The 27,653-nt window shown below is 53.1% G+C and overlaps 2 protein-coding genes across 2 annotated transcripts; one reads left to right on the top strand and one right to left on the bottom strand.

The window, feature by feature from the left end:
- The first annotated feature begins 2,014 nt into the window (after window positions 1-2,014).
- On the top strand, window positions 2,015-15,857 carry KRT7 (keratin 7). Its single transcript, XM_081588505.1, has 9 exons — window positions 2,015-2,423; window positions 3,793-4,004; window positions 6,407-6,467; window positions 7,656-7,751; window positions 9,213-9,377; window positions 10,483-10,608; window positions 13,503-13,723; window positions 15,149-15,183; window positions 15,549-15,857. Exons 1-9 carry the CDS (start codon window positions 2,097-2,099, stop codon window positions 15,704-15,706), a joined length of 1,401 nt encoding a protein of 466 aa, XP_081444631.1. The 5' UTR covers window positions 2,015-2,096; the 3' UTR covers window positions 15,707-15,857.
- Window positions 15,858-17,579: 1,722 nt separating this feature from the next.
- On the bottom strand, window positions 17,580-26,514 carry LOC145545647 (keratin, type II microfibrillar, component 7C-like). Its single transcript, XM_081590489.1, is given in 10 exon segments — window positions 17,580-17,755; window positions 18,275-18,306; window positions 18,479-18,699; window positions 19,441-19,566; window positions 19,778-19,942; window positions 20,450-20,545; window positions 21,363-21,423; window positions 22,043-22,251; window positions 26,132-26,214; window positions 26,217-26,514. Coding segments are annotated over 10 exon segments (1,467 nt in total).
- Between the last annotated feature and the right edge of the window lie 1,139 nt (window positions 26,515-27,653).

Genomic DNA, 27,653 nt, shown 5'->3' with positions numbered 1-27,653 from the left:
TGTTCAGGGTCACCAGCGTTGCCCAGCCAGAGATTTCCCAGGCCAGGGAAGAAGTGGGGGTGTGGGGTATAGGAGGAGGAATTCCTGGCATGGGTGGGGCGTAGACTCCAGAGGGCAGATCCTGGGAGGGGGAAGCTGCATCTGGAGGGGGAGGAGGGGCCAGCTGTGGAACTTGGGTGGGTTTAGGAGGTGGAGGGCTAGGGGGCTGGGGTGGGAGGTAGCGGGGAAAAGAATTGAGGATGAACACTGAGGGATAAGGACTTTAGAGTGTGTGTGTGTGAGTGTGTGATGTGGTATATATGTATGTATGTGCATGTGCTCATGTGAGTGATATGGTATGTGTGTGTATGTGTGTCTGTGACATGGTGCACATGTATGTGAATGTTTGTATGAATGTGTATGAGCATGTATGTATATATGAATATATGTATGTGAGTGTGTATGTGTGTGTGTGTGTCTCTCTCTCACACACACACAGGCACACACCCTGCAGCAGACACACTGAAGGTCTCCTTGGGCATCCCTTGGCCCGAGCTGTCCCAACACCAGTGTGGAGCAGAGGGAGGGGAAGGGGCCTGGGTCTCCACTGAGATCACTGAGAAAGGGTTGCTGCTGGTTAGTCCTCCTTGTCTAATTGAAATGAAAACCAGGAAGGGCATTCCATGCCTACCCTCCTCCACCCAGGATACCCTCAAAAGCTTGGTCTGAAGTGACAACTTGGCTTGTAGGGCTAGAAAGGGGCCTAAAGATGACAACAGTCCTGTCAGTTGTTTTTTCCAAAGGCTCTTCTGGCTGCCTCTCTAGCAGAGCTAAAAGGGCAGCAGAGCCATGCAGAGGGTGTGGCATGTATGGCTGCAGGAGACTAGGAAGTGAGGCCAGTGCTTAGCTCCTTGGTCCAGAGTTCCTCGTTTCAGCACATTTATCCCCATCTCAGGCTGGGTTTGAAACTGCTGGGGATTGTTTGGTGGTGGCTTCAGCTGGAGGAGATGATGAGAGCTGGGGACCTTTAAACAGGAAAGTGGCAGGGGTGGGGAATAGGCAGGAGTGTCTGAGTGCAAATACAAGCACATTGCACAGATGTGCTTACAAAAGTGTGCAAGTGTGTATCCACAGACGCACCTGTCCACTTGCTCCCCCAAAATAGACTCCAGTTTGTATAAGTTCATTGCCAATCATGCAAACACATATGTAAACACAAATGTCTAGATTGTATATACAGCCAAGCCCAGGAACCTGCAGGCATGTACACACAAAACACACAAAACATTAGTGCAAAGTGTCTCACACACAGGTGTTCCCTTCTTCTCCTGAGACAAATGAAGTAAGTGGACAGGAATGTGATTTGGGAGTGGGGTGAAGGGAAGGCCCAGGGTAACTATTATCAGAGGCCTCTGGGCTTAAAATGTCTCCTGAGTGGGGAGGAGAGGGGCAAGAACTGGGGTCCCACCACACTTGGCCTAGTCTCTGTATAGAAATGAGATGTGGGGGCCTGTGGCCAGGGAAACCAGCTCTGGCAGGCCCACCTTGGGGTTAGCTGACTCAAGAACTGAGCTGATTGATCTCTCAAGTTGGAGATGAACTTGGGTGGGAATGATTTTCTGGCTTTCAGTAGCCTGGGGAGGGGACCGGGGTGGGGGTGGGGGGCTGATTCCTGGACTAGAACATTTTGTTCACCTCTTAGCTCAATCTTTTACCGCTTGATCTTTCTGCTGTCAGAAATTTGGATATTCTTCACCTCTTCCCCAAGCCTCCTCCAGGAAGCCTTCCCCGACTCTCAGATGGACTGGGCCCGCTGTCTTCCACCGCTTTTTGCATTCGCCTGCATCAAGGGGTCTGGGTGTCTACAGCCCTCCTGCCCAGTCTGGACTGGCCCAGCTGAGACCGAAAGCCTCGGCTGGGTGGACCGCGTGGAGGGCGGAAGCGCTGTCCCAGGAGAGGCCAGCGGGCAGAGAAAGGTGGCGCGCGGCCAGCCCCGCCCCTACCTGTGTAAGCCGATCCGCTCGCGCCTAGCGGATAAAAGCGGCCCTGTTGCCCCGGAGGTCAGCGAGTTCAGCTCCCTGTCTCTAGCTGCTCGTTCTATCCCTACCCAGCTCAGCATGTCGCTCCACTTCGGCTCCCAGGTCTTCAGCTCGCGCTCTGCCGCCTTCCCGGGCCGCGGCACCCCTGTGCGCCTGAGTTCCGTGCGCCCCGGCGGCTTCGGCAGCAGCAGCAGTCTCTATGGCTTGGGCGCCTCTCGGCCGCGCGTGGCCGCGCGCTCATCCTACGGGGCCCCCGTGGGCACCGGCATCCGCGCGGTCACCATCAATCAGAGCCTGCTGACCCCACTGCAGGTGGACATCGACCCCTCCATCCAGCAGGTGCGCCAGGAGGAGCGCGAGCAGATCAAGACCCTCAACAACAAGTTCGCCTCCTTCATCGACAAGGTGAGCTCCCTCACTGCCAGGAGCTAGGATCCAGGCCCCAGCAGCCGCCCCGCCGTGCCACACGTGAGCCGGGCGCTGGGAGGGCTGGTGCCGGCTCTCTTTCCTCCAATATCGGGGACTGAGCCCTCCCCATGAATCCTGAGGCTGTTCTGTCTACCTCAGCCTGTCTCTTCTGGCAAGCTACCCAAATCAACCTCCTCCCAGAATGTGTGCCGGGGGTTGTCCTGTGAGCTGGAGTTCTTGGGCTGCTTTTAACACCCAGTTTTCGAGCTCCAAACGCCGGGGCCAGAACTTCTTTCCCTGGGCCCCTTTCTCTGAGAGGGGGCTGTGTGGAGTCGGAGATGGGGTAGGTTGAGAACCTCACCCTCCCACCTGTCCTCTCCAGTTATGATCTAGCAGTTGCTGGAAATAAAGGGCTGGAGAGAGGGAGGCTCCCAGCCCTGCCTTCCCCACCTACCTGGTCTTCTAACCCTCTGTTTGGTGGTGGGAAGTGAGGCTATTCCTGCCCTTGGAGAGAGCCCGGGAAGGGCCATTTAGGAGGTGTTTTTCTCGGTTGTTCAAGTCCCAAAAGAGTGGGGCATGGAGATGGGGGTGCAGACTTGTGGGGCTGGACCCAGGAGTTAAGGGCTAGTCCCCTGGAGCAAGGCCAGGGCCTCCTCCCTGGGCATGGAGCAGGCTTTTCCTCTCCCGCCCTGTGTACCTCTCCGCTTTTCTGTCTCCCATCTCCTCCTCTCCTTCACCCTTCAGACCATACGCATCCTTCAGGTTCTGGGGCAGCCTCCACAGGAAGCCCCAGGCCCAGGCTTCCTCCCCCTGCTACTTAGCTGCAGCCCCCGGGTCCTGCTGCCTGAGTGGCTGATCTTGAGGAGGCTGGCTTCACACCACCAGTCATACTGGTGCCTCTTAGGGCTCCTTTTACACTGGCTTGATTCTGGCATCTGTCCTGAGGCCTTGTTGGACAGAGGGAAGAGGGGAAGGGAGGATATTGAGAGAGGAAGAGATAAGGTCCCAGCCTGAAGGGAGGGGGCCTAAGTCAGGCTCAGGATGAAGATAGGAAGGAGGCAGCCCTTCCGAGAGGGAGGTGGAGACCATCACCTGCGGTGTGATGGGGAGCAGAGAAAGGAGGAGACCCTAAAGCATAAACACTGGGACATGTCAGTGATCTGAGCCCTGGACACACTGGAGACAGAGAGTCCTGGAGGAGAGGCTTGTTCAGGGTGGGCTTCCTGGAGAAGAAGGCCAAGGGCTAGGGGCCCTTGGGGGAAGAGCCAGTGGGAATTCAGATTCTGCCAGGTGGCTGGAGACCCTCCCAACTGCACTGAGTGGCACAGTCTGCCCTTCATGAGTTTCCTCCTCCTGCTCCTTCTAGGTGCGGTTTCTGGAGCAGCAGAACAAGCTGCTGGAGACCAAGTGGGCCCTGCTGCAGGAGCAGAAGTCTACCAAGAGCAACCGCCTCCCGGGAATTTTTGAGGCCCAGATTGCTGGCCTGCGGAAGCAGCTAGAGGCCCTGCAGCTGGATGGGGGTCGCCTGGAGGTGGAGCTTCGGAACATGCAGGATGTTGTGGAAGACTTCAAGAATAAGTATGGTCCCCCAGTGCAACCTCTGGGGATCTGTGCCCTGGGCCAATGTGCCCCTCTCAGCTCACGCCCTCATAATCCTTCTGGGATCAGAAGTCAGGGGGTGCAGCTGCTCAGTACAATAACTCCCGAAAGGGAAGGAAGGTCTGGACTCACAGGTTCCCTGCCTTTCCTCCACTTTCTTCTCTTTGTCTCTGGGGGCCGTTTCCAAGTCATTCTGGTCCTCTCTCCCGACTTATTCCCAAAGAACTCTCTCAACCCTGCCCTGATCTGCACTGTTCCCTTTGGGAGCCTGACCAAGGCCCAGGAGACAGCAGGACAGGGAGAGTCCTATGACAGATGTGCGTCAGAACTTGTATGACCATCAGATTATTCTACAACTCCATTTTGTTCCTGTGAGGATTAGAGTCCAGCAAGTTTCAGGGACTTGATTGAGATTGCAGAGTAGATCACTGGGAGTGCTGGGTCTTGTTTTCGGGCCCCTGACTCCCGAGAGGAGACATACATGGAGCCAACTTGGGAAGGAAAGAAGCAGAGAGGATGATCACTGTGAGCAATGGGAGCGGTTGCAGAGGCTGGGGTGGGGGTGGGGGTGGGGGTTCTGGCCAGAGCAGGAACCAGAAAGGAGGCTATGAGGAGGGGCAGGGAGTGTGGAGGCTGGTTTTGAGGGCAGGTCTTTGAGGTGCCCGCTGTTCTCACTGAATGGAAACCAAAGCCAGAGGCTGAGTGGGCATCCCTGCCTTGTGGGCACAGGGGTGGTGGGTGGGTAATGAGTGAGTTCTGTGCTCTGCCCGGGGGTGTATGACTAAGCTGGAGCAGGGCCACTTCCTCTGACTGGAGGCAGAACAAACAAAGGCCTCTGAAGGGAGTGCCCCTTCCCCCCTCCCCCAACTTCCCTAGGGCAACAGTCAACAGGATTAATCCCACAGCAGGTGGAACCAGACAGGTGCAGGGCAGGGAAGGCCTGGGACAGCCTGTGAGCCCCTGCTGTCAGGTGTGAATGTGTGCACACATGGTCCCCCCAGCCAAAGCCCCAGAGCACTTTCCTGGGGAGCCAGGCTGAGCTCCGGGCCAGGCTGAAGGAGGAGCTGGAAGGGGATGTGGGGAGGGGTCCTGATGCAGCTGCTCAGGGAGCCCTCATCCATACGCCCTCTGGGCCCAGCGGCACAGATATGCTTACACAGATATGCACAGCAGGAATGGACAGACAGCCTTGTAGATATTTTTCTAACTATTCTAGAGGCTAGGGTAGGGGCAGTGGACTTTGGGGGTCTGGGCTCCTGGAGGGCCTCTGCCTGCCCAAGCATCCTGCTCCCCACTGAAGTTGCCCCACGTTGCTCCTGTTGTTCTCCAGAAGTTTGTGTGCACTGTTGAGTTTCAGTTTCCGACACCTGTTTTGAATCCTCAAGTAAACACTAGGTCAGGCCCACCTGCCCTCTTGCTCTGTGCCTGGCTTTGCTGGTGTCCTCCTATGGGCATGGGGCTGGCTCCTTGAGAGAAAGAAGGATGGGAGGGGGCCTGTGAGAGTAGGGATGGGGGCTCACCGCCTACTTGGGACTTGGTTCTTCTTCCTGAGTCCACAAGGTACCTCTTCTTCAGGCCCCTTCTTTACCCTCAGCCAATGGGATTAAGCAGGTTAAGCTCAAGGGTCAGATGACCAGGCTTTAAGTCTGGGCATTGCACTAAGCAGCTTGATGAATGGACAGAGTACTTTGCCTCTCAGTGCCTCTGTTTGTTTTCTTGTGAGTCACAGCACCATTGTTACAGGGTTGTTGTGGACATTAAATTAGCGAATGCACAGGAAGCACGTAACGGGGCAGGGCCATATGAAGCGGTCCATAAGCCTGGCTGTTCTCTGCCTTCTCACTCCCAGGATATGCAACCTCTGTCCTTTAATTCACGTATGTTCCCTGCTCCCCCACCCCCACCCCCTGCCAAGACTCAAAGTCCTAGGAATAGCCATATGGATGAGTCAGGGACATTTTGTGTCATAAGTGAAAGTGAAAGTCGCTCAGTCGTGTCCAACTCTTTGCCACCCCATGGACTATACAGTCCATGTAATTCTCCAGGCCAGAACACTGGAGTGGGTAGCCATTCCCTTCTCCAGGGGATCTTCCCAACCCAGGGATTGAACCCAGGTCTCCCACATTGCAGGTGGATTCTTTACCAGCTGAGCCACCAGGAAAGTCCAAGAATACGGGAGTGGGTAGTCTGTCCCTTCTCCAGTGGATCTTCCTGACCCAGGAATTGAACCAGGGTCTCCTGCATTGCTGAGATTCTTTACCAGCTGAGCTACCGTGTCATTAAGGAGGGAGTGAAGGTGATGCAGGACAGACCTTCACACTAGGATACGAGGGGATAGAGGCAGAGCTGCACCAAAACCATGCTCCCCTTCTTTGCTGCAGGTATGAAGATGAAATTAACCATCGCACGGCTGCTGAGAATGAGTTCGTGGTGTTGAAGAAGGTGAGGGGGGCAGACACGGAGGGTAGGGGACGCTGTAGAAACAGAGGGCCCAGGGGACCACAAGCCTCTCACCAAAGCAACCAATAGGGACCTGTGGTCAGAGTCTGGCTGGGTCTATAAGAGGGAAATGATGGGCTTGGAGAAGGAGAGATCTGAAAGCCAGGCCTTTTATAAGGCTATAACATTGTGTGCGTGCATGTGTGTGTGCGTGCATGTGTGTGGTGTGTTTGTGTGTGTGTGTGTGTGTCTGGCAAGTCAGTAGACTTGTTTCTGGGCTTGGAAGGATTAGAATTAAGACTACAAGTTGGAGGTTAGAGAGGGCAATTTCAACCCCCCAATAAGCAAGTGTTCTATCAGTTAGAACATTCGGTTACAGATGAGGGTGGCACATGGCAGGCCTGAAATATTGAATGAACGCCTTGAGGCAGAGTGAGCCTCCCATACCTGGAGGTGTGCAAGATGAGTTTGGAAGGCCTTAGGAATATCTTAGGAGGGATTGACTTAAGAGTATGATTCAAAGTACACTTACTCAGTGTCCCAGGCCCATCGACAGAAATGTAACCTGCTCTGGAGTGCTGGGCCCTTGGAGATTCTGGGATGAGTGGAATTGAGCGCTCCCCACAGGAGCTAACCCACAGCAGAGGATGAGGCCCAGACATCATCTGGACTTGTGGTGCTATCTGTGGCCTGCCTGCTTCAGTATCACCCAAGCTGCCAGTTACACATTTGGGCTGGAGATTTCTCATCTCTGGGTGTGGTATCCTGGAGTCTGCATGATTTCACACTCTCCTATTTGACTAATGAAAAGCTGAGGGTCATGGAGTTGTAGTGATTTGTTCAAGGTGACATAGCCACTAGGGGGCAGAGCCAGGGCTGTGTCTAAACCACTGAAGCCTTTAGGAACCGGTGAAGCGCTAGGTTTTGGGCTTCTGAATGCTCTGGGCTGTCAGTGCTGAGAAGGCACCTCCAGTCCTGGGGATGAGTGGAGATAATGTCAATCTCAAAGCCTGGGTGGGTCCACTGGAGGGAACGTCCCTATGTGGATGTGTCAGGCGGCATGGAGGTGCTGTATGTTTCTTGGTAGGGCAGTGGGGTTTGGTCCTGGGGTTGGACAGTAGTGGCTGCCAAATGTTTCACATACTGATAACATGTTATTCATCTACGCCTTCTTGCCACCACCCCTCCCAGGATGTGGATGTTGCCTATATGAACAAGATGGAGTTGGAGGCCAAGGTGGATGCCCTGAATGATGAGATCAACTTCCTCAGGACCCTCTATGAGCAGGTGAAGACCTCAGGGGTGGGAAATATGCCACATTCTACATGTCCTAGCCAGGGGGCCATCTGGTCCACCCTCTGTCTCTGGGTCAGTCTGGGTGTGTGTTGAGTGCATGTAGGGGAGATGATCCTACTCTTTACTTTTTCTAGATTCAAGAATCTGTGGTGGGCAAGGAGCTCAGGAAGAGCTGAGGCAGTGCAGCAGTGGGGTGTGGGGGTGGGAGTGGGGGATGGGGGTGTGCGTCAGTCAAAATTGGCCTTCTAGAGACATGGGATGACCATTTGTTAGGAAGGGAGATTGGGAGGGGCTGGAAGAAAGCAGGAGGATGTCGAGGGATCTGGGACGTGACAGGGTTCATGGGTGGGCTGGGTGGGCTGGCAGGGGAGCCAGGTCAGGAGAGACTGGAGTGCCTGAGGGTTTACGCCCACCACCCAGCCTCTCTCTCCGCCTGCCCCTCCCATCTCCTTTCCTGCTCACTCTGCCCTGAGCTTCCAGATCCTTTCCCTGAAGGGGATTAAAAACCTCTTCATCCCATCAGTGTGAGGCTCTGGCCTTAGGCAGAAGACAGTATGGCTGATCATCTGGCTGGTCTGGGACATAGTTACACAAGAGACAAATTACAGACCAGTTCTCACTTCTCTTCAGTCTCGTTTTTTCCTGAACATCCAGCTTCCATTTGCATCTCTGAGAGAATTTCCACGTGTGTTAATTTCAGGGGCTGGATCCTTGAAGTTGATTTTGGGCCCTCCTAGTCTCATTGTGGGCCTTTATATGTCTATCACATGTTATATATATGTGTGTGTGTATGTATATACACGTATATATAATTATTTTCCTCTTGTTATAAAATACATACTCATTGCAAAAAATCTAGAAAATTAAGTAAAGCATAAAATTGAAAGCAAGTTTCTTGTACCTGCTCTTATCATCTTGATAGCTACCTTTTCAGGCTTTTTCTGTATATATACATAAAGATACAGAAGTAAACATATTTAATAAAATAGAATCATATCTTTTTTACATAACTGTATATCATGGATGTAGTTCCCTGTTCATAAATATGGCTGTATCATCAGTGTTAAAGGCTGCAGAGTGTCCCGTCCATAACAGGGTGGAATATAACTTTTTTCACCCACCCCCTAGTGATCCGCTTCATAACAGAGCTCAACCAGCACAGCAACTCACAGCCAGGAGCCACCGCCGTTCACCACACTCTGTCTCTTGTTTTTCCTCTGTGATCTGACCAGCCTCTTTGATTTGAGAAGTTGCTGGTGGGCTCCTCTGGGAGCCAGGGCTGGCGGAGCTGTTTAGCAGGTGCTGGGTCTGTGGTGCGCTCGGGCTGCCTGGTGACTCGCTCCCACTCTGGCCTCCTCTTCCTTTATCTTTCCCTAGTGCAGGGGATCCCAGGATGGGCGTGGGGACAGGAATGTGTCACCCAAGCCTTGATGCTCTGTCTGGTCCCTACAGGAGCTGAAAGAGCTGCAGTCTGAGGTCTCAGACATGTCCGTGGTCCTGTCCATGGACAACAACCGCTCCCTGGACCTGGACAGCATCATTGCTGAAGTCAAGGCCCAGTACGAGGAGATCACCAACCGCAGCCGGGCCGAGGCCGACGCCTGGTACCAGACCAAGGTGTGTGGTCACTGGAGACATATTTTCTCTTCCTGGCAGCGTCCTTGGTGGTGGCTTCCCTTACTCCTCACCCTGTCTCGAGCCTCTGGGGCCTGTGTCTCACTGTGCTGACAGGCACCAGGGATTAAGTCTGTGGGGGACTCCAGTGTCCTGGGAAGAAGAGGAAGAGAAGGCCAGGCCCTGCCCAGGGAGAGATTCCAGCCTGATGTAGGGGGCAGGGCAGAGGAAATGGACATGGAGTAATAATTATTATAGCTGAAACTTGGCGAGTAAGCACAGTGCTAGGCAACATTTCAAATGTTTTACCTGTATTGACTCATATAAGCCACAGAACAGCCCATTAGGTAGGCAACATTATCCCCATTTTACAGATGGGGAAACTGAGGCATGGAGAGGTTAAGTGATTTTTCTAGCTCCACACAGGTAGTAAATGGAAGAGCAGAGACCAGATTTTGGATCCAAGGGCTCCAGATTAGGTTTAACCATATGCACAGGGTGAGGGCAGGGCAGCTGACAGGGCAGGTGATGAGGGGATGGGTGAGGCTGGGGTGGGGTGGGGGGTGCTGGGGTAACCAGTGTTCTGAGGGAGGGAGCCTGAGGCTTTAAAAGCGGCATAGAGTGATGTCCCTGCAGAAATAGGGGGTCATCCGTAGTGCACGTGAAAACACAGGTATGTCAGTAAGGACTTGCTGTGTGACTCTCAGGCAGTCCCTTCCACTCTGGGACTCATTCTCTTCATCTGTGAAATGGGTGATGCTGATGAAGGGGTTAACAGATGAGGACCTCAGACTTCCTGTGGTTCTCCAGCGTTCGGACATGATGGAAACGGGAAGAGCACTGGTATCAGTGGGGACGGGTCTGGGGAGCCATCCTTGTCCTCCCTGTCCTGGCTGGGGGGAAGCTGAACCCCTGCCCCACCCCACTGTCCAGGAGTCTGGCCTCTGGCATCGGGCAAAGCTTGCTGGGAGTCAGACTGCCCCTCCCTGGCAAGATAAGCTGGGAGGCCTTGTCACTCAGAACCTGGGGCCTTCTTTGGGTGGGGAGAAGACGAGCCCCCTGTAATCATAGCCCACTCCTGCCATACCCTTCTGTGTGGTCCCTCCAGTTTGAGACCCTCCAGGCCCAGGCTGGGAAGCATGGGGACGACCTCCGGAATACTCGGACTGAGATTGCGGACATGAACCGGGCTATCCAGAGGCTGCAGGCTGAGATCGACAGCATCAAGAACCAGGTGGGCACCAGTGCTTGTCCTTGGGGCAGGTGAAGGGCAGCCAGCTGGGACCATGCTCAGGATGAGAAGCAGGAGGCAGGGGCATCAATCCTGCCCCTGCTGCCCTGGGGATGAGGCTGGGGTAGCTCTAGTCTCTCAGACCCACCTGTGAGCTCTCCAGGATGAAATGTTCTTGGCCAGGTGCTGGTTTGGCCAAAGGGGGAACAGGAGTCCTAGCAGGGCATAGAGCTTGTGGAGGGAGCCTCAGGCTGCTGGCCAGATGAGAACCACCATTCATTACCACATTGGTCCTGAGCCCTCTTCTTGCACCTAGCTCTGGATGCAATGTATACCTGGGAATGGGGACCATGGGGCCTGGGGCCAACTTGCTGTGACTCCCAAGGCCCTGCCACATCCGCTGACCTCACTCCCCCCCGCTCCCTCCCTGGCCGTGCTCTTGCCACTTCCTGGAGATGATATTTGCCAAGCATCTTCATGCTTCAGGGCTTTTGCACTCGGTGTTCCCTCCACCTGGAATGTGGTTCTCCCAGCTCTGCACATTGTGCCCCTTTCTCATCATCTTTTGTTGAGGACAAAAGACCTCTTCTCAGAGATGGCTTCCTCAGCCACCTAGCCACTCTCTCAGCAGTCTGTGGGAAGATCCCTGAAACACTTAACACTCTCTGAAATGTTCTGTCTTATACTGGAGTGGGTAGCCATTCTCTTCTTCAGCAGATCTTCCTGACCCAGGAATCAAACCCGGGTCTCCCACATTGCAGGCAGATTCTTTCTGTCTGAGCCACCAGGGAAGTCCATTGACTTACTAGGTAAGTCTTATTAATTAGGTGTAAGTAAATATTGTCCCCCACCTCCACTGGGACATTAAAAATGCCATAAGAGCTGGGCCCCCCTTCCATCTGGCTCACTGCTCCTCCCTTCCCAGCACGTGACACACAGTAGGGCACAGGTCTCAGATGACAGACTGATGTGAGGAGATCCTGTGAAGCTGGGGTGGAGGGCACTGATGAGAAAGGGTCCCCTGAGATCTGATGAAGGCATGGAAGTGGGGGAGGCAGCTAAGCTTCAGCAGGCATCTACAGTGGGAAGCGAAAGAAGCTGATGGATGACGGCCGGGGGACGGGATGTGAGGGTGATCTACCCAGAAATGTCCTCCCCTTGGAGCCCTGCAGGCCTGTTTACATGTGGGCGAGAATGGAGGCTTCCTTCTGGCACAGATTCAGAGCCATGAGTCACTGGTGCAGTGAGCCAGCATCCAGGCCAGGAGGGGAGGCACAGAGCAATGAATGGCAGTTTCCCGAACCCCACAGCTTCTCCCACACCCGGTTCTCCTCTCACACAGCAGGGTAGGCTCAGGCCCTGAAGCTGTGGCTCAGAGGCAGTGTGGCATGACCCTGCCAAGGGGGCACCAATGTGACGGGGAGGATGATGACCGATGGATGGGGGCAAGGGCATCAGCCAGCCTCCAGGGCAGGATTGGGAGGATCGGGCAGAGAGGCAGAGTGCATGCGCTGAGGCGAGAGGATCTGAAGGCAGAAGGTGGTTGTGAGAAGGAAGGAGGAGGAGCCCTGGGCTAGGGGATGGGATGGTGGCCCTTGGAACTGAATAAGGGGTAGCTCAGGCTTCTCAGGTGGTGCAACCATAAAGAATCCACCTGTCAATGTAGGAGATGCAGGTTCCATCCCTGGGTTGGGAAGAACCCCTGGAGAAGGAAATGGCAACTCACTCTAGTATTCTTGCCTGGAGAATCCCATGGACAGAGGAGCCTGGCAGGCTACAGTCCATGTGGTCACAAAGAGTCAGACACGACTGAGCATACACACACACACACACACACACACACACACACACACACACACACACACGACACTATAGGCTCCTCTAGTAGGGGATGGGCCACAAGAGAGGGAACACTAAGGCCAGGCAGGAAGTGACAGCTGTTGCTCAGGTCCCTCTGAATAACACCACCTTTACCCACACCTGGGGGGCTGTTGACTTGGAATCTAGGGGTTCCAAGAAGCATTTCTGCGTTCCAAGTCTCCCTGTTCTGGGCCTGTTGCAAAATGGCTCCTGTTTTCAAGGTACCTGGAAGGTGCCTGGTCAGCTGCCTGAAATTTGAGTACTACACTAGAATCCCATGGCCTTGGAGCTCCTCCAGCTAGGGGTTGGGTATGTGAGCATTTGTAAATCATAATTGCATTTACTCATAATAGCATTTATTAAATGCTTACTGAATACTAGACATTGTGCCAAGGACTTGTGTATTATTTCATTTCATTTCTTGAGCTATTCCCATCTATATTTATATACCATGATTACTGTTATCTTAGAAAAGAGGAGACTTTTGGCTTAGAAAGGTTGATTCATACAAGATCACATGGCTTATAAGTGGCAGAGCCAGAACTGAAAGCTAGGCATTGGGTATCAAAGCCCATGTTTTATAAAATTAATTAATTACTGGCTGCGCTGGGTGTTAGCTGCTGCACACAAGCTTTCTCTAGTTGTGACAAGCAAGGGCTACTCTCTAGTGGTGATGTGTAGGCTTCTCATTGCTGTAGCTTCTCTTGTTGCAGAGCACAGGCTCTAGGGCGCACGGGTTCAGTAGATGTGGCACACTGGCTTAGTTGCCCCTTGGTGTGTGGGATATTCCCAGACCAGGGAGGGAGCCTGTGTTCTCTGCACTGGCAGGTGGATTCTTAACCACTGGACCACCAGGGAAGTCCCTCAAAGCCCATGTTTTAAACTCTTGGTATTCCCTGGTGCTTGGGGGAGAAGGCTGGTGCCAGTGAAGTCACAGTAAGCAAGTTGCCCAGGTGCTCACTGCAGGATGGGGAGGCAGGAAGGCAGTGACTGATGAGGCCTGCGACCCCTGTTCAGAGCCCTGCTATTCCCCACAGCGCGCCAAGTTGGAAGCCGCCATTGCTGATGCTGAACAGCGTGGGGAACTGGCTCTCAAAGATGCACGGGCCAAGCAGGAGGATCTGGAGGCTGCCCTGCAGAAGGCCAAGCAGGACATGACCCAGCAGCTCCGGGAGTACCAGGAGCTCATGAACATCAAGCTGGCCCTGGATATCGAGATCGCCACCTACCGCAAGCTGCTGGAGGGCGAGGAGAGCCGGTGAGGACACACAAGCTGGCTCAGTGGGGCTTGCAGCTTGACACCCATCCACCTGCAGTCATTTCCTGTATCCCTCCTTCTGCAGGGGACTGAGGATGGGAAGTGCAGGGAGGGTACAGATAATGCTTGCTTCTTTGCCCTTGATGAGATGGCTTTTTGGAGGGAAAGACCTTGTGGTATAAGCTCACTGGGAAAGTTGAAGTAATAACAGCATTTTTGTGTGTTAACAAGGTCATCTTATTTGATTCTCAGAACACATCAGGTAAGCAAGACAGGTATTATTGACTTCTGGGTGTACAGAGGGGAAACTGGTTATTTTATTAACTGAGAGGACAGAGCCAGTATGCAATTGAGCTCTGCTGATTCCTGGTCCAACCATCTTCCTTGGCAACAGTCTGCTTCTCACTACATAATTGAGGGCTAAGTCATGTGGTGTTGACTGAGCATGGTGAGGAGGTAAATTTCCCCTGTCCCCAGAGATATTTGCATGCTTACCTGCAGCCTGCGATGAAGCTGGGCTGGGTTAGTCTTATAGGAAATTCTTCACAAAAGACCCAAAACCTATGTCCATAAAGTTGGGTCTTCATTCATACCTTGATAGCTTGATTGACTCATTTTGTCAACAGATAAAGGGCCTGGAAGCTTTCTAGTGTCTGCTTCTCTTGTCCTTGCCATTTGCTCTATCCCCTTCCAGGACTTGGGGCTGCTGAGGTCAGCTGGGCTTCCTTCACTTGCTCCACTAAATTGAGGCCTTCCCTCCTCCCTGCAGCATAAACGCATCCTCACGGCCAAGGGCTTGGTGACAATGGGGCTATGAGTCACAGAACAAATATACCTATCTGTCTCAGATAGATTTTTAATTTCCAGTACAAGACCTGTTTCAGCTCCTCAGGCTGCTTAAAGCCACCGCTGCCTCCTCCTTCCCCTCGCAATTCGCACTGTAGCTGAATTCACTCAGTCAACACTTACACTTCATTAACCATTTCAACCCATATTAAGTAATTAGCATGTGCCAGACCTCATGCTGGTGACTGGAGATGCAGGAATCAATAAGCCACAGCCTTCTTTGAGGATTTTATGATCTGGTTAAGGGAGGCAGCCATCTACATAAACAATAAGAGCAGCTACCATTTACAGAATCCTGTGTGCCCAGGGCTTTAGGTAAGTTATGAGTTTAACCCTCACAAACAACCCTGTGAGGTTGGGACAGGCTAAGACCCCATTTACAAGTGAGGAAATGGAGGCTCTGAGACATTCCCAAGATTGTGTAGTCAGAAGTGAAAAGGCTGCAGGAAGGCTGGATGTGTGGGGACACAGGAATGAACATGAGTCCTGCTTGCGGCCTGAATGGAGGGGTGCAGGAGTGCCTCCTCCAGTGCTGAGGAGAGAGCAGCCCTCCCTCACAAGTCTCTCCTCTGCCCCCAGGTTGACCGGAGATGGAGCGGGAGCCGTGAACATCTGTAAGTCCTTGGCTGCGGCCCATCACCTGTGCTGTCCAGACTAGGCTGGGTCTATTAGATGGCACATTGGCCTGAAGACCTGGCCTCATGGAGGCCCGGAGCCTCCTTCCCTTAAACAGCTTTCAGCAGGTGCCTGGAGATTCCATCCAGACAGCCCAGCAAAGCCATGCATGAGGGCATGGTGGGGCGGGGGCAGTGTGGAGCAGCCCTCATTTCTGTCTGAGGCTACTTCTGGGTTGGCCCTTGGCTGTTGGTGGGGGAAGCGTGGTGGGTAGAGGGAGGGAAACAGGCAGCTATGGCAGGAGGCTGGGGGCTCAGGTAGTGGGCCTCACACACTGATGGAGACCTCTCCTCTTCTCTCTCAGCTGTGGTCAGTTCCACGGGCGGCTCTGGTAGCCGGCTGACCTTTGGGGGAACCATGGGCAACAACGCCCTGAGATTCTCCAGCGGTGGAGGGCCTGGGACCCTCAAGGCCTACTCCATAAGGACCAAATCCGCCACCAGCAGGAGCACCCGCAATTGAGCCCTGGATGTGGGGAGATATATACCCCCTCCTCCCATAGTCACAAGGGGACCCCCAACCCTGGTTCCACCCCTCATCCCGACAACTGCAAGACAGTTTGAAAAAAGATATCAGAATAGCTTCCAATAAAGCAGCTGCTTTCTGAGGCCTGGATGAGCCCCTGCCTGACACCTGGTATCCCGGCTTCATTAGGCCCCGAGGGGAAGGTGTGGTGAGGGAGGGGCTCTAGAGAGCACTGGGAGAGGGGCGCTGCTCAAAGGAAACTGGCTCTTACCCAGAGTGAGGCCGTGGCCCCTCTCAGGGCTGGGGCTGATTCCAGCTCCTCTCCTGCACAAGCCAGAAAGCCCTGGAAGTTCTGGTTCTGCCAGGAAGTGGGCACTGGACTCCTCTCCTGCTGAGGGGGTGGGAGGGCTGTTTGCACACCTCCTCCCCCTGCCAATGCCCTGTGCCGTCAGAGAACATTCCTCAGTGGTGAGAAGACCACAAACATTTAGCTGCCTCGGGCCTGGGTTTCGGGTGGACCAGCCAAGTGGCAATTCAGCCCTTCCTGGTGCTGAGTCGGCCAGGCCCTGGGCCCTGGATGGTGTGTGTCTGAGGTCCTGGAGGGGCTCTGGGATTCTGTGGGAGTGATGGCAGTGGGACGAGGTCTGTGTGCGTTTGGGAGGACTTTAGGGTGAGGGGGTCCCAGAGTCTGGATCCCTGGTAGGGGGCTGTCTCAACCCCCTCACCTAGGGATGGGCTGTGGATCTGGATCCCTGATGGGGTGCGGGTGGGGGAGGACATCAGTATGTTAAGGCTCTGCTTGATGGGACGTCTGTATATGTCAGGGTCTCTGATGTGGTGTGTGTGTCTGTGAGGGTGTGGGGTGTTTGGGGGTCTGTGCTTGGGTGTATCCATCTCTGACGGACAGCAGCTGGTATCTTGGGTACTGGAGGGGAGGTAGGAGGTCTCTGGGATTCCTTGGAGGTGATGGTGGTGGTGGGTGTGGGGGCAGGGTTGGAGGGGACTATCTAGGGAGTGTTGGTTTGTGGGAAGAGGTGAAGACTGTGTATTTGATCCCATGGTCAGGAATTTTCAAATACTGAGGTGGGGTTGGAGTGAGGGAATAGAGGAAGTGGACCACTGGTGTTTCAGTGGCCACATGTGGTAAGACCCTTCCCCTGCTGGCTACCACTCCTCCCTGCAGCCCCTCTCACTTCCCTCCCAGCTCCCCCTTATGCCTCTGTGTGCCTAGATTTTGGGGGCTGCCAGACATCCCTAGGCCCCTTCAGGATGTATAGTGTGGTCCTAGGGGCAGGGTACCTTAGAGACAGCCCTCTCTCCCTCTTTGCTTAGAATAGTTCCTCTGTTCCTTTGGAAGAGGGCAGAAACCGAGCTGGCAGTCCACATGTGTAGGGAGATTCTCAGAGAGCGTTATATTCCAGTCATGAGCTTAATTGGAAACTCGGAGACCAAGCACAAGGGAGAGAGTAGGAGGGAGGCAGGGGCATAAAATTATCCACCCTCCCCGCCCCCCACCCCGGGGACGCAAACTCAGGCACCGTGGGAGGGTTTAGGAGGCACTGGAGGGGCCCTGGGGCCAGTCTGTCCCTTAGAAGCCAAGGGCGTCCAAGCCCCCAGAGCAGCCCAAGTCAGGATGGGCTCTATGCCCAGGGCTGGAGGAAACCGGTCATTCTGACTCTGGTGGGTGGAGGCGAGTAGCCCGCCCCTCTCCCTGAAAGAAATGAAGAGACAAGCGGGAGGAGAGATGCAGAAGGAGAAAGCAGCCGTTGGGACAGGTCAAGCCGGCTAGTTCCAGAAGCTCCAAGACCCGCCGCCGCCCGAGTCAGGTACCGTTGGCTTGCGGAGCGGTGAATTTACAAAGCGGAAGGCGCTATGCAAAGCGCACCAGGAGGCTGTTGCCACTGCTCTGGCCGCAGGGCGCGCACAGGCCGGTGCTCACCGCCAGGTTCCCGCTGCAGGGGGCGCTGCAGACACTGCCCGTCACCGGCCGAAAGCCCGACGCGCAGAGGTCCCCGCAGACCACCCCGCCACTGGAGCTGCTGACACCTGCGGGGCGAGGAGATATAGCTTAGTCCTCGTGCAAGGTCGTCCTCAGCGGCTCCTGCCTGCTAGCCAGAGTCCCCCCACCCATTCTTCTTTTGCTCAGAGCACCTTCCTTTCATTCTATTCCCCCTTCCCCCTCAAACACCATCATACTCGGACACTCTTTCCTGTAGTCCAACCTCAAACATCCTAGAAAAACTGTTAGACCAGGCCCTCCCTATAGGCAGGAACAGCTATTTAAGTAATTACAGTCATTCCCTGCCACATCCCTCTCCTTCTTTTCAGGGTCTTAAGCTGTGGCCCCTTGAGGCCCTCCTGTTTTTGTAAATAAAGCTTTACTGAAACCTAATCACATCTATTAAGTATTGCTATGGCTGTGGCTGCTTTCACATTACAACAAGCTGAGCAGCTGAATAGAGACGGCGTGACCCACCAGGTCTAAAATATTTACTACTTGGCTAAAAGTTTGCCCACCGGGAACCCCAGGCTCTTATTTCAGGACCCACAGTACAAATTACTTACAGACATTCAGAGCACCAATGCCTTCACACAACCTTGTGGGGAGAAGAAAGAGACAAAAATTAGTTGGGGAGAGCAGAACCAGCAAATTCCCTCCTCCAAATAATCTTGATGCAAATTAGATGTAAATAAGATGCAGACACGTCCCTGGCTCTGAACACAGGTTGGAGGGTGAAGAGACATCCTCTGCACAGATGTGATCCTCACCTCTGCTCCTCGCCTTCCAGCAGGTGCCTGTAGGTGGCGATCTCGATGTCCAGGCCCAGCTTGGAGTTCATCACCTCCTGGTACTCCTTGAGCAGGCAGGCCATGTTCTGCTTGGCCTTCTGCAGAGCCTCCTCCAGTCCTGCCAGCTTGCAGCGGGCATCGTTAAGGGCCACCTCCCCCTGCTGCTCAGCTTGGGTCACTGCAGCCTCCAGCTTGGAGTTCTGGGGGTGGGGGTGGGGGGTAAGGTTATTAAGGCTCCTTCTTTTGGACTTAGGGTCAGAGACCAGGTATCCACTGGCCATTGACTGTCAGGGGAAGAAGGGACCTTACTGGTTTGTTAGGTCAGGGGTTGCAAATTAGTGCTGTTTGGGAATGTTGGCACAGTGTCCTTAACTTTTTGATATTTAACGTATAAACCCACATTACTGGCCTCTCTTGAAATATCAGAGGATCTGACCACACTGGGCCTGCTTTTCCATAGGGCCTGTCTCAGTTTGATATGATGAGCTCTGCCCATTGTGCTTTCCAGTTTACCGAGCCCTAGTGCCTTTGGTACAGCCTGCTTCACTCATTCACTAATCTCTGGGGACATCTCAGTGTGTGATCACTGACCTAAAACAATGGGCCAGAGAGATGAAATGCCCCCCCCCCCCAAATCATGTGACTAGCTAGTGGCAGGGCTGGTTAGAGAGCAGGTTTCCAGCTCCTCAGACTCTGCTATTTCCTCTGCCTCATTCTGCCTCAGAGACCGTGAAAGACCAGGTCATTCCATTCTTCTCCATAGCCCTCCCCCCACAACCCACATTCAGGGGGAATGGAGAGTATTGTCTATGGAGGGAACTTGCCTGAAGTTTCACGTTGCTCCTTTTCCCACACTTTGGCAAGGTATCTGACTTCAATCTCCCTGCCTCAGGCCAACCCTGTTCTCTTTCTATACTGAGGGGTGGGCCAGGATCCTGTACCTGGCACTTGGCATTCTTGACCTCAGCCATTAGCCTCTGGATCATGCAGTTCAGCTCGTTGATCTCCTCCTTGGTGAGGCACAGGGTCTCCCCATGTCGGATCATCATGGCCTTGATCTCCTCACACTGGGAGGAAGCACAGATGCTCATGAAACACAGGATATGTCATCCAACTGAACTCCACAGCTTGCACATCTGCACCCCATCCCAAGAGCTGCCTGCCCTTCCCTTGCCCACCCAGACAAAGGTCAACGCTTTTTCAGCATACCTCCCCACCCTGCTAATGCATTCAGATTTTAGCATCCCTGTTCTGGGAAGGGAGTGCTGGACCACTCACCTTGCTGTGGTACCAGGACTCAGCCTCAGCCCGGCTGCGACCGGCAGTGTCGTCATACTGAGCCTTGATCTCAGCCACAATGCAGTCCATGTTCAGGTCCCAGCTGTTGTCCATCTTGATGATGACTGAGGTGTCTGAGATGTTGGCGTGGAGAACTTGTAGCTCCTGAGAGGAAGTGGGGGAGTGCTAAGAGCCCCTTGGACCATAGCCCCACTCCCGACAGCCTGTTTTCTCACCTCCTTTCCTGTCCCCTGCCCCTGCTTCTTCCACAGCCTTACTGTCTGAAACCCCAATTCAAAGGTGACATCTCCCGTTCAACCCTGGAACCTCCCAGTGCTCCTCAGGACTAGAGTCCTGAGGCTGAGAGGAGTCCAGCTCTGAGGCCTGCTAGCTGACTTCAGTCAGGGCCTCCTGTCTTGATCCTGGATCTAGGACTAGAACTTAAAATTTGTGATAATTGTCACCACACTAACTGGGAGCACCAGCTTGTCTGGGCTTGGCAGATAAGACACAAAGCTATGCCTTTCACCTTCTGACAGTAAACCTGCCTTGGGTCCCTCAGCTCTGCCCTGTGTCCCCAAACCAAGAGTTTCAGGAGCCAAATGGTGGCAAATACTTTCCAATGTCTAACTGCCATCCTCCTTGCTGCCCAGCTGCTCTGTGGCCCCTCACCTCCTCATACATCTGCCGTAGGAGGTCAGTTTCCTGGGTCAGGGCCTCCACATTGGCCTCCAGCTCTGACTTATGGAGGTAGGCGCCATCCATGTCCTAAAGGGAGAGGGAGAAGCAAGAGTCTCAGTGGGGAGACAGCAAAGAGCTCTTCCCACCAGGGAGGGCGCACTCCTTGGACCCTCCTTAGCCGCTCATTCTGGTGCCTGGTGTCATGGTGTTGGTGAAGTCCTTTACTCATTTTGAGGGGTCAGGAGCAGGTCTGGGTGAGAGAGGGGGTCCCAATGTTTCCAGGCATTCTCCTTGGTATTAGGATGATCCCTCTAGAATGCACTATCATGAAACTTAGGATCTGATGTAAAATAGCTCAGTTCTAATGATGATCCACCTCTCCCTGCTCTGGAATGTTATGGAAAGAAATCTAGAGATGTGTGGTCAGAAGTCATCCCAGGGATCAACTCTGCTCCCAAACCAATGTGACTCAGGGCGAGACCCGTGCTTGGTCTGTGTCTCAGTGTACTGAGGGTGGTGTTGCTGAGTCAAGTCCTAAGAGGTGAGGAACAGCAGCTCTGTTCACGCCAGCATTTCCCAACCATTGCCGGCCAAGGATAGAGCCATCCCCAAGCATTCAGTTGCTCTTCTGTTCAAAAAAATTTAAGCTCAGAGCAGGAGGAGGTGGGAAGCCATTGGGCAGATGGGAGTTAGCTTGGATGGTGGAAGATTGCCCTGTTTGAAGCACTGTGCTCTGATGTCCAGGGCCACCCAGGGAGCACTGGGACATTTGGAGAAAGAAATAGGGGAGAGGTTGGGCTGTGTGATTCTGGGGAAGTCACTTAGCTTCACTGAATCACAGAGTGCTCCCTCCACCTCTGTCCACGGTTCTGAGTTGTGGGATGTGTATTCTGGGGCCACTCACCTTCTTCAGGGCCACAAATTCATTCTCAGCTGTGGCCCTGAGGGCCACCTCCTCTTCATACCTGGGGACAAAAAGGGCACAAGTTTCAGTGGCTAGAGTTTCAATAGGCTGGGGTTTGAAGAGAAGCAAAGAGAAGGAAGACTCAGACAAACAAATTGCAGGAACTGGATCTTTTGGACGTGGTCGTGGAATCAAAAAGTGTCCATCCCTCTCCTCTGGGCACCCAAACCAGCCATGTCACCCACTGTTCTTCCTGTTTCAGAGGTAGGGTGGGGGCCATGCACATGTTTGTAGGCCTCCTTTCTGTTCCTGAAGCTAACTCCCTGGTGGTGGTGGTGGTGGCACCCTGATCTAATTCAGGTGTCCTCCTTTCCTGTCCTCTTGACTTTCTTATCCTTACCCCTCTTCAGGGCCCAACACAGCACCTAGAACATAGAATAAATGCTCAATAAATGTTTGATAAATCAAAATAAAATAAACACAGAATGATGAGGTGGCTGGAGAAGCACAGACTCGCCAATGTTTCCTCTCCCATCTCAGAAAAGAAAAAAATTTCCCCACAGGCATTCTGTCACTCTCTACTTCTAGTGGAAAGTTCTTCTAGGGGTCTAACCCAAATCTATCCTGCTTTGATCTCACCCCATTTCCTTTCTCCACAGCCTCCTCCCCGGTGCACTCACTTCTTCTTGCAGCCCTCCAGTGCCTCCTGTATGTGGTTGGACTGCGAGGCCAGCCTCCCACTGTCAGCCTCCACACGCTCAGCCTCCTGCCTCAGTGTTTGGATGTAGCCCTCATAAAGGGCCTCCAGGTTGCTCTTGCAGCACTCACGGTCCTGGTGGAACTGCAGCTTGGTCTCCAGCAGCTTGTTCTGCTGCTCCAGGAAGCGCACCTGGTGTGGAGGTGGCAGAAACAGTGAGAGGAGCCAATAAGTCCAGCCCTCCTGCAAGAGCAGGCAGAGTGAGACAGAACTGGCGCTCATAGCGAGGTGTGCAGAGGCAGAGGGTGGGTGGACGGCATAGTCCTTGCTGGGCTCTCCTGGCCTTAGGAGGCAGCTGGAGACTCCTTGTTTTCTGGTTGCTTGCTCGGGTCTGAGTGAGGGTCTGTCCACTTGGGCCTGGCTGGGGTGAGTGAGACACTGAAGGGCATATGGGTTGTGCTGGGTTGGGTTGGGGGTGGGGACAGATAGGGGTTGACAGTAGTGACAGTCAGGGAAGGTTTCCTGGAGGAAAGGAGCGTAAAGGAAGGTTGAGAGGGTTAGAGTAAGAGGAAAGCCTTTCACTGTGAACCTCACCAGTGCAGGGGAGCTCTGTCCTCAGTGGCCAGCCTGGGGCTTGAATGGATGGTCAGCCTGGGCAGGGCTTCCTAGCTGGGGAGGGAGGTTGGAGAGGGCAGTTTCTCACCAAGTAGGATGGCTGGGATCTGAAGAGGCCTGGTGGGGGATGACACACACTCCTGTGTGAGGAGACACACACTCTCCTGTGTCTGGAAGCCAGGCAGGTAATGTGAAGGGGGGATGATTTTCAAAAATAGGGAGGGTGGGGGCTGTAGGGAAGTAAAGCATGCAAATCTCTGCTGGGAATCATTCAAACTGGAAAGATGTGACAGCAGCAATCACTGTGCTGCCAGAAAGGCTCCCTGGTCTCCAACTTTCCCCTTTTCAGATATTTTTTTAGCTGGATTTGAGACATTGCCTTGCCTTTTATAGACCTGGTATCCTTTCATCCAACCCAATGAATGCAGCTAGGGAATCCCTGTGGAGCTCCCAGAAATGGGGAAAGGGAACTGCTGATATTATGTGGGATCATTTTAGGGGGTCTTAGCTGGCAGGGCTCAAGCCATGGTGGTGAGTTGCTTGCCTGTCTTGATCCCTACATTTCCTTTCAGAGTCATGGCCAGCACACACACTGCACCTAGCACAGCTTTGGGGCTGAGAGGGGAAGCCACCGGCCAGCATCACACAGAGAATCAGTGGAGAAACTGGACACAGAGCCCATGCTGCCTGCTCCTGGGCCAGGACCCTTTCTGCTCCACTCCCTGGCCACCCTTCCCGGGTGTGAGCTCCAGCACACTCAGGATGGAGTGCCTGCTGAAGTGGGCCAGCTCTTGCTCAAGGGGAGTGGGAGAGCTGGGCCCCCAGCTTTGAACTCTCTAGCCTCAGGGACCTGGAGAGCCTGGAAGAGCCAGGCTTGGACTTCTGCTCTGCCACCCACTCTCGGGGAATGTGAGTGGGGGCTGGGGCTGGTCCTGCCGTAATTCCCCGTCTCCTTTCTCCTCTATGTGCACTCAAAAGGCTACACTGGTGGCAGTGATTCTCAAACATGAACCCTTCACAGGCCAACTTCAGGATTTTGCCTGTTTTACTCATGATTTGTCTACAGATGGATTTGTTCAGCATTTCACTAAACACTTAAATAGGGCTTAAAGGGGTAACTTTATATTAGCACTATAGCTGTAAAACCAGTATCACTAGGCATACATAAGAGGAAGACAGAAAGCATGAAATTCTAGCTGAAACTGTTGCCCCAGACAGCTTTGAAGCTGATGCTTCCTCTCTTTCGTTAAAAGCGTGAGAGTAGCAAGTATTAGAGGGATATTAAATACATATTAATACCTAATGAGATTTCCCCCATTTGATCTTAAGGATCAAATTTAATAAATTAAAGAGATGAATTTTCTCATTAGGTGTTTTGATGTTATTTAATGCTTCAATGGAACATCTAAAACTATCACATAAAATATCAACACTCCTCATTCCCCATTTCCAGGAGACTTCTGTTCAGTCACTCAGTCGTGTCTGACTCTTTGCAACCCCATGGACTGCAGCACGCCAGGCCTCTCTGACCATCACTAACTCCTGGAGCTTGCTCAAACTCATGTCCATCGAGTGGGTGATGCCATCAACCATCTCATCCTCTGTCGTCCCCTTCTCCTCCTGCCTTCAATCTTTCCCAGCATCAGGGTCTTTTCCAACGAGTCAGTTCTTCTCATCAGCTGGCCTAAGTATTGGAGCTTCAGTTTCAGCATCAGTCCTTCCAATGAATATTCAGGACTGATTTCCTTTAGGTTTGACTGGTTTGAGCTCCTTGTAGTCCAAGAGTTTCTCAAGAGTTTTCTCCAACACCACAGTTCAAAAGCATCAATTCTTTGATGCTCACCTTTCTTTATAGTCCAACTCTCACATCCATACATGACTATTGGAAAAACCATAGCTCTGTCTAGATGGACCTTTGTTGGCAAAGTAATGTCTCTGCTTTTTAATATGCTATCTAGGTTGGTCATAGCTTTACTTCCTAGGAGCAAGCGTCTTTTAATTTCCTGGCTGCAGTCACCATCTGCAGTGATTTTGGAGCCCAAGAAAATAAAATTTCTCACTGTTTCCCCATCTTTTTGCCATGAAGTGATGGGACCGGGTTCTATGATCTTTGTTTTCTGAATATTGAGTTTTAAGCCAGCTTTTTCACTCTCTTCTTTCACTTTCATCAAGAGCCTCTTCAGTTCTTCTTTGCTTTCTGCCATAAGGGTGGTGTCATCTGCAGATCTGAGATTATTGATTTTTCTCCCAGCAATCTTGATTCCAGCTTGTGCTTCATCCAGCCTGGCATTTTGCATGATGTACTCTGCATAAAAGTTAAATAGGCATGTGACAGTATACAGCCTTGACACACTCCTCTCCCAATTTGGAACCAGTCTGTTGTTCCATGTTCAGTTCTAACTGTTGCTTCTTGATCCACATACAAGTTTTTCAGGAGACAGGCAAAGTAGTCTGGTACTCCCATTTCTTGAAGAATTATCCACAGTTTGTTGTGATCCACACACTCAAAGGCTTTGGTGTAGTCAATAAAGCAGAAGTAGATGTTTTTCTGGAACTCTCTTGCTTTTTCAGTGATCCAAAAGATGTTGGCAATTTGATCTTTGGTTCCTCTGCCTTTTCTAAATCCAGCTTTAACATCTGGAAGTTCTTGGTTCACGTACTGTGAAACCCCACTTGGAGAATTTTGAGCATTACTTTGCTAGTGTGTGAGATGAATGCAATTGTATGGTAGTTTGAACATTCTTTGGCATTGCCTTTCTTCTGGATTGGAATGAAAACTGAACTTTTCCAGTCCTGTGGCCACTGCTGAGTTTTCCAAATTTGCTGGCATATTGAGTGCAGCGCTTTCACGGCATCATCTTTTAGGGTTTGAAATAGCTCAACTGGAATTCCATCACCTCCACTAGCTTTGTTCATAGTGATCCTTCCTAAGGCCCACTTGACTTTGGACTCCAGTATATCTGGCTCTAGGTGAGTGATCACACCATCGTGGTTATCTGGGTCATGAAGATCTTTTCTGTATAGTTCTTCTGTGTATTCTTGCTCCCCAGGCAAGAATACTGGAGTGGGTTGCCATTTCCTACTCTGGGGGATCTTGCTTACACAGGGATTGAACCAGGGTCTTCTGCATTGCAGATGAATTCTTCACCACTGAGCCACCAGGAATGAATTTCCAGGAGAGACTGGCCTTAAATTCTCAGGTTCTGCCAGGACTTCCAGGCTCAGGAAGTGTGGGATCTTGTCTGTGGGGACCCTGCCTGTCTGGACAGAGGTTGTATATAGTAAGAGTACTCTAATCAAGAGCCCCTCTCTGGTCTCTCTGTGCCCTGGAAGTGTGTCCATCTCCTCCATCAGCCTGGGGGCTCACCTGGACCACATGTCTCCTGCACCCTGACTAACCCTTGAGTGCCCACTCAGAAAGGGAAGGTTCAGGAAGGGTGTGATCAAGGACACCTACCTTGTCGATGAAGGCAGCGAACCTATTGTTGAGACACTTGATCTGCTCCTTCTCCTCTTGCTTCACGCACTGCGCATTGGGTCGATCTCCAGGTTGAGGAGCGTGAGGAGGCTCTCATTGACTGACACAGCGGTGATGCAGGGAGGGCTGGGGCCGCCCACGCCGCCGGAGCGGTACCCGAAGCTGCGGTCGCAGGACCTGGCGCGGAAGCCTCCGCAGACGCTGCGGCTGCCGAAGCCCCCGGTGAGGCTGCGGTAGCAGGAGATGCCGCGGTAGGGGGCGGCCGTGATGCAGCAGCGGCCGGGCCGAGGTCCGCAGGCAGAGACGCAGCTGAAGGCTCGGACCCCGCCGGGGATGCTGACGCGCGATGAGAGGCAGGACATGGTGCGGTGGCGGCGAGCGGCTGTGGCAGAGGGCAGCTGGACCCAGAAGCCCACCATGTGCCTTATATCGCGGCCTGTGGGCCGGAGGAGGAAGCACGCGGCCCGCTCGTTTATGAGCTTGGAGGTCGGGCTGCGAGCCTCTGCGAGCCGGAATTAAAGTGAACCTGGCCTCCTGGCTGCCTCCATAAAACGGCGTTCGCCTCCCGCCCGCGCGGGTTTTATGGGGCCGAGTAGCGCCTGCTCAGCTTCGCCGGCCGTGCGCTGTGGGCTTGGGGCCGGCCACCCGCGGCCCTAGGCCGGGACTTGGCCGGGAAGCGCAGGGGCATTGGTTCTAGTCCCAAACTGGGCAGCTAGGCACCCCCGGCCCCACCAGCCTGAGCTACCGCCCTGCAGGCTGGGAAGCTTTGGTCTTAGTTGCCTGTGCGGCTCTGCGAGGTCTGTGTGTGAGTGTGTGTGTGTGTGTGTGTGTGTGTGTGTGTGTGTGTATGTTGAAGGGGAGACATCTTAGAGATCAGTTCTGGAGATTCTTGTCATGACCTGGGACAGGTGAATAACCTTTCCGAACCTCAGCTTCCTCATGTGCAAAATAGGGGTCCTACCAGCACCCGCGGCAGCGCAATGGACAGGGTAGTATTTAGGGCCCTACTTAGCTCTTAATAAGAGCTTCATAAATGTTTGTTTGTTCTGTTTATTCTATTATTAATTTGCCATTCATCTTGTTTCCCCTGGGACAAAAACTCTCTCCTCTCTTTGTCAGAACTCAGCCCATACATAGCCCCTCACCTGGTAAGGTTGGATCCTCCACTCCCACCCCTCATACCTCTCTCCATTCTACTGGCCAGGAGAAAGGGAGTTTACATTTATGGAGTACCTACAATGTGTGGGCTTCCTGGGTGGCTCAGCAGTTAAAGAATTTGCCTACAATGCAGGAGATGAAACAGAAGCGAGTTCAATCCCTGGATTGGGAAGATCCCCTGGAGGAAGGCATGGCAACCCACTCCAGTATTCTTGCTTGGAGAATCCCATGGACAGAGGAGCCTGTTGGGCTACAGCTCATGAGGTAGGAAAGAGCAGGAGATGACTGAAGCGACTGAGTACACACGCACATACAACGTGTGAGGAATTTATACTGCATGATT

Source organism: Giraffa tippelskirchi, chromosome 4, assembly GCF_054371585.1.
Source record: "Giraffa tippelskirchi isolate mGirTip1 chromosome 4, T2T-mGirTip1v1.2.pri, whole genome shotgun sequence".
NCBI lineage: Eukaryota > Metazoa > Chordata > Mammalia > Artiodactyla > Giraffidae > Giraffa > Giraffa tippelskirchi.
The sequence above is the reverse complement of the archived record's forward strand: the minus strand, read 5'-3'. Positions and strand labels throughout refer to the sequence as shown.